The sequence below is a fragment of the Acipenser ruthenus genome, chromosome 16 (assembly GCF_902713425.1).
Source record: "Acipenser ruthenus chromosome 16, fAciRut3.2 maternal haplotype, whole genome shotgun sequence".
Taxonomy (NCBI): Eukaryota; Metazoa; Chordata; class Actinopteri; order Acipenseriformes; family Acipenseridae; genus Acipenser; species Acipenser ruthenus.
Window position 1 is genome coordinate 19,087,808 of NC_081204.1, and position 14,962 is coordinate 19,102,769.

Below are 14,962 nucleotides of genomic sequence, written 5' to 3' on the forward strand. Positions count from 1 at the left end.
TAGTAACTCAACAGTACTTGCACACTTAAGTTGTACCTTCTTGTTGTTCCAACGAAATCCCTATGGTCACGGGCACATTCTTCTGTGGTTTTTGTGTGGAGGCATTTTTGTACATTTCGCCATAATTCTGTTTTAAATCCTCCATGTCTTAACTGTAATACAGCTTTAAATCCCGCTAACAAGCCTCCATCCTGATTGTAATCTTGTTTTAAATCTCACAAGCAGAGTCTCTAATAGAAATGTAGGAATGTGCTGTCACTCAGTAGTTGGGGTGGGTTTAAAGTATTCAGAACTAATCAATAATAGATACACATTTATTTTTTTAAATGTGAAAAGGGTAAAGTCAACGTGAATTGATTAACCATTTCCAGTTTTTCCCGTGTTTTCCGTGTTTATTGGCTATCCACTGATTTAATTTTTTTGTATCGGAGTTTTATCGGGTTTTATCGGTTAAAATCGAAAATCAGAAGCCCTAAATATAATGTACAGTGCCTATAGAAAGTCTACACCCCCTTTCAAAATGTTCACCTTTTGTTGCCTTATAGCCTGGAATTAAAATGCATTAAAATATATATTTTTTTTCATTTATTTACACATCCTACCCCACAACTTCCAAGTGAAAAAATATTCTAGAAATTTGTAGAAAATTAATTAAAAATAAAAACTGAAATAGCTTGGTTGGATAAGTGTCCACCCCCCTTTTAATAGCAATCCTAAATTAGCTCAGGTGTAACCAATCGCCTTCAAAATCACACACCAAGTTAAGTGGCCTCCACATGTGTTAAATTGTAGTGATTCACATTATTTCAGGATAAATTCAGCAGTTCCTGTAGGTTCCCTCTGCTGGGTAGTGCATTTCAAAGCAAAGACTCAACCATGAGCACCAAGGCGCTTTCAAAAGAACTCCGGGACAAAGTTGTTGAAAGGCACAGATCAGGGGATGGGTATAAAAAAAATATCAAAGGCCTTGAATATCACTTAGAGCACAGTCAAGACAATCATTAAGAAGTGGAAGGTGTATGGCACCACCAAGACCCTGCCTAGATCAGGTCATCCCTCTAAACTGGATAGTAAGAAGGAGACTGATCAGAGAGGCTACCAATAGGCCAATGGCAACTTTGCAAGAGCTACAGGCTTTTATGGCCAAGACTGGTCAAAGTGTGCATGTGACAACAATATCCCAAGCACTCCACAAATCTGGCCTGTATGGTAGGGTGGCAAGAAGGAAACCATTACTCAAGAATGCCCACCTTGAATCCTGTTTGAAGTATGCAAAAAAACACTGAGGAGATTCTGTAGCCATGTGGCAAAAAGTTTTGTGGTCTGATGAAACTAAAATGGAACTTTCTGGCCTAAATGCAAAGCGTTATGTTTGGCACAAACCCAACACAGCGCATCACCCAAAGAACACCATCCTTACTCTGAAGCATGGTGGTGGCAGCATCATGTTATGGGGATGTTTCTCATCGGCAGGGACTGGGGCACTTTTCAGGATAGAAGGGAAAATGAATGGAGCAAAGTACAGAGAAGTCCTTGAGGAAAACCTGCTGCCCTCTGCAAGAAAGCTGAAACTGGGACGGAAGTTCACCTTTCAGCATGACAACGACCCAAAGCACACAGCCAAAGCAACACTGGAGTGGCTAAGGAACAAAAAGGTAAATGTCCTTGAGTGGCCCAGTCAGAGCCCCGACCTAAATCCAATCGAAAATTTGTGGCATGACTTGAAGATTGCTGTCCATCAACGCTCCCCAAGGAACTTGACAGAGCTTGAACAGTTTTGTAAAGAATAGTCAAATATTGCCAAACCTAGGTGTGCAAAGTTAGTAGAGACCTATCGCAACAGACTCACAGCTTTAATTGCTGCCAATGGTGCTTCCACTAAGTATTAACTCAGGGAGGTAGAGACTTATCCAATTATGATCTTTCAGTTTTGTATTTTTAATATATAATTTTTTCTCATTAAAAACTTTTTTCCCCTTAACAGTGTGGAGTATGGTGTGTAGATAAGTGGGGAAAAAAATCCTCATTTAAATGCATGAAACTCTGAGGCACTGACACAACCAAATGTAAAAAAAGTTCAAGGGGGTGTAGACTTTCTATAGGCACTGTACATCATTAAGCATTTTCTAGAGATTGCAAACAGTTTAAAAGTAATGGCCATGCCAGAACAGATTCACTTGAATGTACTGCAAAGCAGTGTGAAAATAAATATGTAACAACATGCACAGTGAAATGCATAGCTTTTGTGCTGAAATGTGAATGAATATAAAACAAAAGTTAATGTTCTGTTAATCTGGTTAGCAAAACAGGAAGTGATTATTCTGAGCATGTATTATATTTCATTAGGTTATGTTCATTAATGCAATGCAGTATTTTAAATGTTAATTATCAATTTATTTTATACTGGGCGTGGTGACACCTACCTACTGCACTGAAACGTTCCACAGCATATGAAATAATATCTAATCAATATATAAAAAAGAAAGAAAATACACAGCATGCAATTTAATGAAAAACCGGTTATACCTGGTATAAAAACTGGTTGCATATGTTATATAATGTGAACCACAGACGAGAGGGGACCACGGGATTAGCATGTAAGGAACCTGGTATAAAAACTGGTTTGTGTATGTTATATAATGTGAACTACAGGCGATATATATATATATATATATATATATATATATATATATATATATATATATATATATATATATATATATATATATATATATATATATATATATGCCAATTACAGAATACACCTGTACCTTGGACTCTCTGCAGTTTAGTCTTTCCAAACGTCATAGGCAGATTCAGAGGAATATAGTGCTCATGGCTGCATACCGTTAACAAGAATTCAAACTTGAACTGAGTCAGCATCTAAAATAGAAAAATGACATAGTTACAACACATCTGAAACCATTCGAAGGATAGTTGTGTATACTATTCCTCCCAATCCACTTCTGCTGTATTACATGGATGAGGTGTCACATGAATGAGGTGTCCCATGAATGAGGTGTCACATGAATGAGGTGTCACATGGATGAGGTGTCACATGGATGAGGTGTCACATGGAGGAGGTGTCACATGGATGAGGTGTCACATGGATGAGGTGTTGCTTAAAGTGGAGTTTCTTCTCACTGCCATAGGGTTAGGGCAAAACTGTTTATTAAAATCCTAATTCCATTTGTTACTGTTAATGGGGGAGCAGAGGGAGAGGATACACATGCATTTGTTATAAAGTACAATATATGGTTCAAATACACCTACATGCTAAAACATAACAATGGAAGTTTTACATAACCATTAAAAACTATGAACACGTACCTTTGGGTCTTTCAAGCTAAACCCACAGATGTAGTCATTTACCAGGCTGAAGCTGAATCCTCTATCCATGAACGTAAAACATCGCTGTAAAGAGGTAACATGAAGATCAATTATTACAGTTGCAGGAATCGACTGACTTCAATCTATATTCTGAAATAATAAAATGCATTTTGTTTGACTGAACTTGTTTTTCTGAAACCATGAAATCCCCATCTGGACAGAAGAACTTGTATAATTACATAATACAGTAAAAAGGAAATATCTTCTACCTTTTATTAGATATTTTTTTAGTTTTCCAGGCTAACAATGGTTCATGTAAAATACATGATAGCATTATAATCCCAACTCCAGGTTTACTCGCTCCAGCCCTATAACATTAGACAGCCATACTTCCGGGCAGCGCTATCCACATCATATCAACTTTATAGACAACCATCAATCCAATAGAAAAGAGCAGCCTGTCCACACAAGACCGTGCAGAAGGATGATCCTACACAGCAATGCTGGGATCAATCCACACAAGACCATGCAGAAGGATGATCCTTCACAGCGATGCTGGGATCAAACCATACGAGACCGTGCAGAAGGATGATCCTACACAGCAATGCTGGGATCAATCCACACAAGACCATGCAGAAGGATGATCCTTCACAGCGATGCTGGGATCAATCCACACAAGACCATGCAGAAGGATGATCTTTACAGCGATGCTGGGATCAAACCATACGAGACCGTGCAGAAGGATGATTCTACACAGCGATGCTGGGATCAATCCACACAAGACCATGCAGAAGGATGATCTTTCACAGCAATGCTGGGATCAATCCACACAAGACCATGCAGAAGGATGATCTTTCACAGTGATGCTGGGATCAAACCTCACTGCTCACCACTGAGTAGATTCAAACGGTTGGGACTCTTATGTACTAAAACACATGGGGACAGATGTATCAAGGTCCTCCACCAAAATGCAGTTTGAGCCTAGCTTAATTTCCACATTGTTTGTTACTAATTATATAACATTAAGAGTTGTGTGGCAGGTAGAGCCCTGTGTGTAGATTGGGGGCAGGGAAAAGCCCTGCTGATAAATGTATGGTTGTGTGTTTATTTGAAAAGACGGGAATAATGTGTTTGTTTTGGGTGGTGGTCATTTGTTTTGTTAAGCCTTTTATTTTTGCTCTGTGAGCCGTGTTTTTGTCAAACCTTTTTGTTTATTTTTGTTTGAATAAATACGCGCACCAGCGCTTTCCACTCGCAGTACCTGTCTGTGTGTCTCTGTCAGTTTCCTGGTCTGTGGACGTCACCACAAACCTTCCTGTTACAGATGCAAATTGCACTCTGGTGTAAAGATCTTGATAGATCAGAGCCATAGAAGTCCATTTCATGAATAAGATCATACCACAGATTTCAGTGCACTTTAGGGGATGTAGATGATGTAAAACATCCCTTTACTGGTCTACTGCAGAGTGCCTAATCGACAGGGTGTTTAGTTCCTGTACCAGACAATACATTCTTCCTCCAGCTCAGTTACTTTGTGTGCATTTGTGTTTTTGTCTTTATAATACATGTTCAGGCTACTGCAGTCCTGTGCTTGTACAGTTTGTATTTGGGGGTTCAGCACCAATTGTCTAGACACTGACCTTAATAAAGTTGGCCAAGCCCAGATTGACATTTCTAGCCTCCTCAGGAATCTCAGTGTATCGAATAGTGATATGAGGCATTATTGCAAGGAGCAGTGACTGCAAGGCCTGATGGTAGGAGTCTGGGAACCTCTGTGCTCTAAGCATCTGGAAAACATAACACAGAAAGCTGAGGACAGATCTTTTAACATCACAAAGTAAGAGAATATTGCAGTAAGAACATAGAAGAAGAACATAAGAAAGTTTACAAATGAGAGGAGGCCATTCAGCCCATCTTGCTTGTTTGGTTGTTAGTAGCTTATTGATCCCTGAATCTCATCAAGCAGCTTCTTGAAGGATCCCAGGGTGTCAGCTTCAACAAAGTAGCTGACATGTGCACCTGTACACCCTTCAATTTAATTGGTGTAAATTATAGTACAGAAGAAATATTTTAAAATAATGTATTAGCTGTTTGGTTACTTATGACACATATAGACTCATCCCATATTTAATGTATGCAGTCAGTCCACTTTATAAACTAGGCTCCCTCAATTCTACCATTTAAGCATCTATATAAGATGTTCCCATGTCAAGTGTCTTCAAGTTTTCTTTCAAATTTGTAGAAAATTATAAATAAACTTGCCTTCATTTTGTTTTCCTCCAGCAGATACTGAGCCATCGACTTGATCATGGCTTCGAAGAAAAACCAAGAGTACTGAAAAGGACAGACACCACATATAAACAACATAACACTGTGCATAGTTACAGCCAAAAGTGTTCCATCACCCCATAGAATTAACTCATTTTGCTTCATGAAGTCAAATGAAACCTGCTGATAATGTTACATTAACATGTTGAATTACATACCGCTTTGTTGTTTTTCATATACTTAATTAAAAACTAACAAAACTTTTAAAATGTGACATTTCGAAATCTAACATGACATACTGTACTGTAATATTATGGCTTCAGGTAGACTTTTGCAATAACATTTCGTAGTTTATTTAATCAGGATGTTAAGTAAAATATCTAAATTATGTTCATATATATACATTTTTAAAAAGATGTCTCAATCCTAAAATTCTAGGTGATGCAAAACTTTTGGTCAGAGCAGAGAGATCTACTGCATTGTATATACAGAGAGAGACAGATTGCATTGTATATACATAGATCCATTACATTGTATATACAGAAAGATCTATTACATTGTATATCCATTACATTGGACTGTGTCTGGTCTGTTCCTGACTCAGATGCAATACTTTGTGCTGCATCTCTTAAGGAAATCCAGGGGTAGAGTGTAGCTTCATTAAGCTCCTTTAAATTCTCAGTTAGGTTAAATACCCTGTAATGGTTCATTTTGTAGCAGAGTAATAGGTAAGCAAAAACCTACCAAAATGTAAGCCAGGCTCTGACTTCTAAATTAAAGAACTGAAGCAATATCTGGATATATAGCTTCTTAATGCAGCCGTTCATTCCAGGCATGCAACCCACGAAGGAATATTTAGTTGTAACATAGAAACAATATACAAGAATAGAAAGTTCAGCTAGTATCAGTTTATCCAAAATAATAATTTACAGAAAGGAAAAGATTAATGTGCATCACATATGACAAGGTAATAAAGTAGGCCAAGTCAGCTTTGTTTTATACTGGGCAGGATCAAACACATCCCTTTCACAACTCATTATTGATCTAATTCTAGTACATCAAGCAACTCAAAATGTGTATACAAAAGTATATACCAAACATGTTTTATATAGAATAACGATAGCTCTAATATGCAAAGAACAAAAAAAACTAACTTACCTACACAAAAACAAATAAACCTAATACATACAAATCAACCACTCCTGAAATGCTGAGTTCCATGACTGAGAGACCTAGGAAGGGATGTTCAAGAGTAGATACATCCATATACAACATATGTGCAAGCACCCCCACACATAAGATACACTGTATCTCAAATGAATTGCTATTTACTATTAGAATAATGCAAAACAATACACAACTCAGCAGGTGTTTGCTAACCAATAAATGCACACAACACCTCGGCAGTAAGATTGTTCAAGAGTTCCGTACAGCCCAAAAGACTTCAATTGTTAGTGTGCGTTCCAAACCATTCCAAACTTCAAGCATAAAGTAAGGGAAGAAATAGCCCAGCCTGTTTCCAGAAGATCAGTTTCCTTGGTGTGTTGGTTAAAAACAAACCCTGTCATGCCACATGCTGCCCACCTTTGTAAAAGGCATGCGCAATATTAGGCAGAGTGCTAGAACCTATCAAATAAAGGTATTTGTATCAGCTTGTTAGTGACACACTGCGTTTGAGTTGATTAGAGCAGTCACCACCCCCACTCCCCTTTGTAGAGGCTTCCTGACTGTCCCTTCACAGCGGCACAGTCTGTCTTGCCTTGTGCAGCATGGTCCCTACCCAATTGGACAGGAGCTCTGCATCCTCAGCACCAAGCCCCCTGGACATGCTTATTGGGAGCTGAGACACAGTACATTATGCACAGGACTGAAAGCGAATACTCTTCATGAACAGACCCAGTCTTCTGGATTAAAACACAAAGTTATGATATGACAAAAATAACTGCAAACACACAAGACTGTACCGTTGTAGTCAAAAGTTTACATACCCCAACGGAAATTTCTCAAAAACAAATAATTATAGAAAAAATCTTTTGTAGCAAAAGTTTTGCTTTTGTGGATGAGGAAAAAAAGTTACAAGAAATAGATGTCTACAGTTATTTATTTCAGCTTCTTTTTTGCAAAACTCCAAAAATGCTAATTCACATTCACACCGACAAGGAAAATGAAATTAATAGCTAGTTGAGGCACCTTTAGCAATAATAACCCCTTTTAAATGATTAGGAAATTTGTCAATGAGCTTTTGGCTTGATTCTTTAGTGAGTTTTGACCACTCTTCAAAGCCAAATTGTTCCAGTCATTCAAATTCCGAGGACTTCTCTTGTGCACAGCCTTCTTCAACTCATACCAAAGATTCTCAATCAGATTTAGATTGGGACTTTGACTAGGTCATGCCAGAACCTTGATTTTATTCTTCTTTAACCATTCCGAAGTAGATTTTAATGTGTGCTTTGGATCGTTGTCGTGTTGGAACGTCCAGTTGCGCTTTAAACCAAGTTTTGTAGAGGAGGGTTTCAGATGATTGGCCAATATCTTTTGGTATGCTATGGAATCCATTTTACCATGTATTGGAACTGCATTTCCTGTGCCATTAGAGGAAAAACAGCCCCATAGAAGGATATTACCAGCTCCATGCGTGACAGTAGGTATGGTGTTCTTTTCTTTGTATGCCTCACCAGACTTTCTCCAAACGTAATGATTATCAGCGTGACCAAAAAGCTTGATTTTTGTTTCATCACTCCACAAAACCTTTGACCAGTACTCATATCCATCATTCAAATGCCGTTTTGCAAACTGTAGTCGATTGTCCGTGTGATGTTTTCCTAAGAGTGGCGACCACTGAGACCTTTACCATGCAATACTCGACCTATGGTTGAAATGGAAACACCAGTCCCACTTGCATCCAATTCACTTTGAATATCTTTGGTAGTCAATCTTGCATTGTTATTAACCTTCCTCACAATTCTTCTACTTGTTCTTGGTCAAAGAACCTTTTTTTCTTCCAGACCGAGGGAGCATTGTGACAGTACTATGAGTCTTGTACTTCTTGTTAATAGAAGCAATAGTTGAAATCGGGATACACAGATGCTTGGAAATCTTCTTGTATCCTTCTCTAGCTTTATGACAATAAATCATTTTCTGCCTGAGGTCTTCAGATAGCTCTTTACTTGTTCCCATATTGACTTATTGGTAATGACAGAAATCATCCTATGCCTAATCCTTTTACACTCTAATGTTCACCTACAATTCAGCATTTTCTAGACTTTTCTACAATTAGGTTCTGCATTATCATACTGTAATTTCTAGCATCTTGTAGACAGTACTATCATAGCATCAAAGGGTATGAATACTTTTGAATTAGCATTTTTTGAGTTTTGCAAAAAAATTGCTGAAATAAAACTGTTTCTTCATCCACAAAAGCAAAATTTTTGCTACAAAAGATTTTTCCTAAAATTCTTTGTTTGAGAAATTTCTAGAAATTATAAATTTTCATTAGGGTATGTAAACTTTTGACTACAACTGTCACTATACTTACTTTTTCAACAGCACGTCAGCTAAATCACATTTTCTGCTGCTTTTTGAAGTCACAGTTTATCCAGAATTTGGCAAAATAAATATATTTCACAACACAAAGGTACAATAACAGACAGATATGTAGTTAATACCTGTTTTTTAGCATACAAGTATTGCTATTAAGAACATGAAAATATATTATGAAGAGTGCTGCGGTATGCCCTACCTTCAGCAGCTTGTCAATGGTTAGGAAATCCGCAGACTGCTTCAAGATGGCTGTCACAGCTGAGGCCAGCACTTCATGTGTTGTGATGGAGGCTGAAGACGGTGATTTCTCTGTCACGAAGACATACTGCAGAAGCACATGGAAAAGTCAGATTCAACGCTGTTCATTACCACTTCACTACATGCAATCGCAACCCTGCAGCCGCGCCCCTGTATAATAGCTCACACACTTTACATCCCATTCCAGATCCAATCGCAACCCTGCAGCCGCGCCCCTGTATAATAGCTCACACACTTTACATCCCATTCCAGATCCAATCACAACCCTGCAGCCGCGCCCCTGTATAATAGCTCACACACTTTACATCCCATTCCAGATCCAATCACAACCCTGCAGCCGCGCCCCTGTATAATAGCTCACACACTTTACATCCCATTCCAGATCCAATCACAACCCTGCAGCCGCGCCCCTGTATAATAGCTCACACACTTTACATCCCATTCCAGATCCAATCACAACCCTGCAGCCGTGCCCCTGTATAATAGCTCACACACTTTACATCCCATTCCAGATCCAATCACAACCCTGCAGCCGCGCCCCTGTATAATAGCTCACACATTTTACCATTATATTAGCAGGAATTTGGGTGGCAGAGGCAATTGTAAAAAGGCCCTCATGACAGATTGGATCCATCAAAATATAAACATTTGAAATCCTTTTGAAAAAAACATAAAAAGTCTTAGGTAGATTACCTTAAGGAAAGAGCGTAAATAATGGTCCAAGCCTTCTTCGTGGCACTTTGAAACAATGTGGATGATGACTCTGCATAGGAACAAGGACAGTTTTCAACAGCCTCCAAACAACTCTCTGGTAATATGAGCTAATACACTGTGACTGAGGCACAGCACACCACCCACTTCACTTTACAGTCTGACACCCACATTACCAGTGAGCATGGCGCTCAAGTGTTTTAACAACTGTGATAAACAAAAACAAAAACATAGTGCCGGGACCAACACACCCACATATACCAGTGATATATGGTGCTCAAGTGTTTTAACAACAATATTCAAATATTCTTAATACCTTCTCATGACAATGACCTGGCTTCACTATGGACTAACCTTGTCATGACAATGACCTGGCTTCGCTATAGACTAACCTTGTCATGACAATGACCTGGCTTCACTATGGACTAACCTTGTCATGACAATGACCTGACTTCAGTATAGATAAACTTGTCATGACAATGACCTGGCTTCACTATGGACTAACCTTATCATGACAATAGACTAACCTTGTCATGACAATGATCTGGCTTCGCTATGGACTAACCTTGTCATGACAATAGACTAACCTTGTGATGACAATGACCTGGCTTAGCTATGGACTAACCTTGTTGAGTTGACAGTGATCTCATGCTGCTCTTTGGACACCTTGGTGAGAACCTGAAAGAGCTGGATGAGGATAGTTGGCAGGAACTTGATGATGCCCTGGGTCTCCATGGCGTGCAGGCACTAGAGGAACACAGACATGCCTCTCAGCTGGGCAGAGGTGGGCACAAAGGGATGGCATGTGCCCCAGCAGTATTACTGTGCCTGGCATTCTTCTGCAGTGTAGTCATACTGTAGCTCATTCTGTTTACAATCTTTGTGAGTTCAGTTTACAGTATCACAATGCATAATATAGTAAAACTATTTTTGAAAGTTCATTTGTGTGGCTTTGTGTTTTTCTATAAATCTGTCTAACTGGGGTCCATTTCTAGCAGTTGTTGTTTATCTGTAATGACCTGTAATTGTATATATTTGTGTGATTCTTGTTTGTACTTTGATGCCCTGATGAAGGTGTGAATGCAATGAAATGTCTGGTTTTGGCTTTTTAAAAATTGTAGAATAAAATAAAATAACTACTTAGTTTCATCCATATGGAGTTGCCAGTGTTTCTGTACATGTGAAATATGTTGGTGTGATACATACCTTTTACTTGACCACATGTTATGTTCTTTGTTTTAAAATGTTTAAAAAGCTTTAATATTTCAATTCGGAATCTGATGAGCATAATGGCTGTGGGGCTCAATAAGCTAATAAAAATACTGAGAGAAAAAGTAGATTTTTTTACTTCTTCATATTTCACTGAATCCCTTACAATTCTTTTTTGTAAGTGTTTAATTATTACAACAAACAGCTTCGGTGAGATTGGAACACATGGTGTTACCATAACTTTTACCCTATACAGTATTAACCCAGTAAAGACAATTTGGTGGTAGCAGTTGAATGCATTACAAAATGACCAAAAAAAGAATAATTATACACTACAATGCCATTGTAACCAATACGTGATATAACGATTCTGCATGGAACTTACAGCCCCTTTATGACACCTCTTTTTTATAACGATTATTTAACACTGTATAAGAATTCATTCTGCAGGTATTTTGCGTCGACCTTCGAGAGTCACAGCAGAGTTACTCCAGCCTTTCTTCGAGCTTGGCTGGACTCCAGTAGTCATTGTAAAATACCTGCACAATGTATTCCTTGCCACTCTATTCCCATATGCAATCTGAACAAGAATATCCTTTCTGGGCTCCAAGCACCTGACCTTGTTTTAGCTCCACCCATCTATGACATCATTGTCCTATCCTTCTTTTTACTATCCATTGAAACATTCTGGAAGAGATCGAGTCATCGGTGATGACTGAGGCACAGACATTAGAGCAGCCTGGCACGCTGGGGTTAAAAAAGAAAAGACCACCAATATAGGTGCACAACAGAGGAAAGGTAACAAGACTAATTTGTTTCTTTTTTGGGGAAAATAACTGTAATATTATTACTCAGATTAAAAATCTTTACCTCGTTATTGACAAAAGTAATATTTTTACAGTAACGCGTTACTTAAGTAGTGAGTTACCCCAACGCTGTCGATAGATATGCAGTATCCTGCAGGACCACTAGGGGGTGTTAAGATGCATGTCTCAGTTCAGCTAGGACTGCAGGCAGGGAAGCAGTAAGGATTAGCAATGCAGTGAGGAACTGATGAGCCGTTCACTCCTGTACTATAGATTATGACATGCATTGCATTAGTATGAGTGGGGTTGTTGAATACAGACATTATATAACAGTAACATATTTGTTGCCTTGAAACCTCAATGATAACCTCTTCAGACTACAGTCCTAGTCAGCAGTATACTGGAGGGCTGGGGCTGCCTCTCTGATTCTGCAGTGACTCAGTCCTAGTCAGCAGTATACTGGAGGGCTGGGGCTGCCTCTCTGCCTCTCTGACTCTGCAGTGACTCAGTCCTAGTCAGCAGTATACTGGAGGGTGGGGCTGCCTCTCTGACTCTCTGATTCTGCAGTGACTCAGTCTTAGTCAGCAGTATACTGGAGGGCTAGCTTTGTGATTCTGCACGCACACTGCTTTTCATTAAGCTCATCCACGTGCATGACTGTCTTCACTTTGGCATTTGCTATAGGAAAAAAATGGCTACATACAAAATGAATATCTACTTTTAATTGGTATCCCCATTCACTCAAGCAACTCTGACTAATATATGTTTATAACTCTATGTAAACGAACTCGCCCACTCGGGTTCGTTGCCCCTTTAAAAGTACGACCCAGCACACGAGAAATTGAGTTTTTAGGCGCTGACGCGCTAATTTTTAATAAAACACAAAAGTAAACAAAACACAAACAAACACCTAACTCCCACTGGAGCGCTAACTAAACAGGATTTTCCCTGACTACCTTGCAGGACGGCTAAGCCGTTTACCTGCCACCGAACACAAAAGCTAACACAGCACTTACTTCTTTACTTCTTCCGACTGCTCGGAAGCAGAGCACCTCTCTTCTGCTTCCTTCTACTCAGCAGCCCTGTGCAGACAAGCTGCACGTCTTAAATACCCCGGTGCGGGTGATAATTAATCAATAAACAAATTAACAAAACAATAAGACAATTAAGAAATCAAATGAAACAATAAAGCAACACAAATCAAAACTGTGCATTACCCTCGCAGGGAGGTTTTAACCCCCTCCCTGCTGTCTCTCACAACCCTCTATCTCACACTCTACAATATATTTAGTTTCCTATAGCAAACCCTTAATCGATCTTTGTGTCACATCAATGAACCTTAAGCTGAGAAGATGGGTTTTCAGATACAAATTCACAGCATAAACAGAGCACATGTGGTGGATACAGTTAAACATTGTTTTTAATTATAGATCAGACTTTCTGTGACTTCAGGAGTTTGGAAGTGTTCTCTAAAACTGTTCACCATTTCTGTTTGTTATGTTTTGGGTCTGGCTGCTCTAACATTGAGGTCTGCTGAAGCATTTTAAAAGCCGCAGAAGAGGCTGTTCTGCCAGATGCAGTGAAGCCAGCTGTAACTGACACTGTCGGAAGCACACTCTCTGTGTAGACAGGGGTCAGGCACTGCAATATAGAGCTACAATGGCAAGGGGTGGAAGGGCCAGTAAATGAAACATTAGGTACCTTTAAATATTTAACCAGCTCTCCTGGGCTCTCCTGTGAGCCAGACTGTATCACCTGGCAATGCTGGAAGAATCTGTGCAAGTGGGGGTCCTATGGAATGAACACAAGCAAACTGCTGAGCCATACGTTTGAAGATTCAGTTTTTTTTCCTATCACAACAGAGAAGTCCAATAAAATGATAAAATGTGCAATTTGTATAAAATGTTATGGCCGTCAAGAACTGGATCTTGGTAGCCCTTTAAATAACATTCATTCTTCATGTAAAACTGTTCTATAAAATACAACACAGGACAGTTTTAATATGACGATAGCAAATTAACATACTTTTCTTTCACAATATGAGTTGAAATGATTATATACCTGCACGTACCTGGGTATAAATTGTGGAAACTACATGGCTCCTGACTTTAAACAGCAGTTTAGCATTATCAACCCATTTTACGTCAGGAAGACACTGAAAAGCCAAACAAAAATAATGTTAAATTGGAACAGTATAGCTGTTTTAATGATCATATCTCCATAGCAACTCAAGTAAGAAACAGGGATAGGTGTTATATTCACTTATAAATTCTGCATAATTTTAATCTCCTTCATCAACTGATTGAACCCATTTGTACTGTATCTAATATTCCTTCCCAAGTTTACTGAGAATGGCACTTAAAACTTCCAAGCTTTGAAAATCAGACTGAGAAAATCATTGTGAGTAATACGTCAACCTTGCGAGAATCCCCACTCCTGTCACACAGGTAGCCAGCAGGCAGGTTAGCAGACACAGGTAACTGCTGGTCCAATGAGCAGAGACAGCCATCCTTCAGCAGTGGAAGCCAAGCGCACCCGACTGCAGAGGAGAGAGCAGAGAGGAGGGGATTCATTACAACAGCAGCAGCAGCTTCTCCAAAACACATTGAGGCTGGGCTTCTCAAGAGAGCTTCAGTCAAGACCAAAACACACTGACACTGGGCATCTCAAGAGAGCTTCAACAAGACCAAAACACACTGACGCTGGGCTTCTCAAGAGAGCTTCAACAAGACCAAAACACACTGACGCTGGGCTTCTCAAGAGAGCTTCAACAAGACCAAAACACACTGACGCTGGGCTTCTCAAGAGAGCTTCAACAAGACCAAAACACACCGACACTG

General features: G+C 39.2%; 1 protein-coding gene across 1 annotated transcript in view; it reads right to left on the minus strand.

The window, feature by feature from the left end:
* LOC117412018 (dedicator of cytokinesis protein 11) overlaps positions 1–14,962 on the minus strand; it is a 116,810-nt gene that overhangs the window by 51,116 nt on the left and 50,732 nt on the right. Inside the window, exons 21-30 of the mRNA XM_058988990.1 lie at positions 14,540–14,661; positions 14,194–14,277; positions 13,824–13,913; positions 10,733–10,854; positions 10,090–10,159; positions 9,338–9,463; positions 5,593–5,664; positions 4,971–5,117; positions 3,331–3,414; positions 2,772–2,883 (exon numbers count right to left, since the gene is read on the minus strand). Of these exons, the coding sequence (XP_058844973.1) occupies positions 2,772–2,883; positions 3,331–3,414; positions 4,971–5,117; positions 5,593–5,664; positions 9,338–9,463; positions 10,090–10,159; positions 10,733–10,854; positions 13,824–13,913; positions 14,194–14,277; positions 14,540–14,661 (1,029 nt within the window). The remainder of the gene's footprint in view (positions 1–2,771; positions 2,884–3,330; positions 3,415–4,970; positions 5,118–5,592; positions 5,665–9,337; positions 9,464–10,089; positions 10,160–10,732; positions 10,855–13,823; positions 13,914–14,193; positions 14,278–14,539; positions 14,662–14,962) is intronic.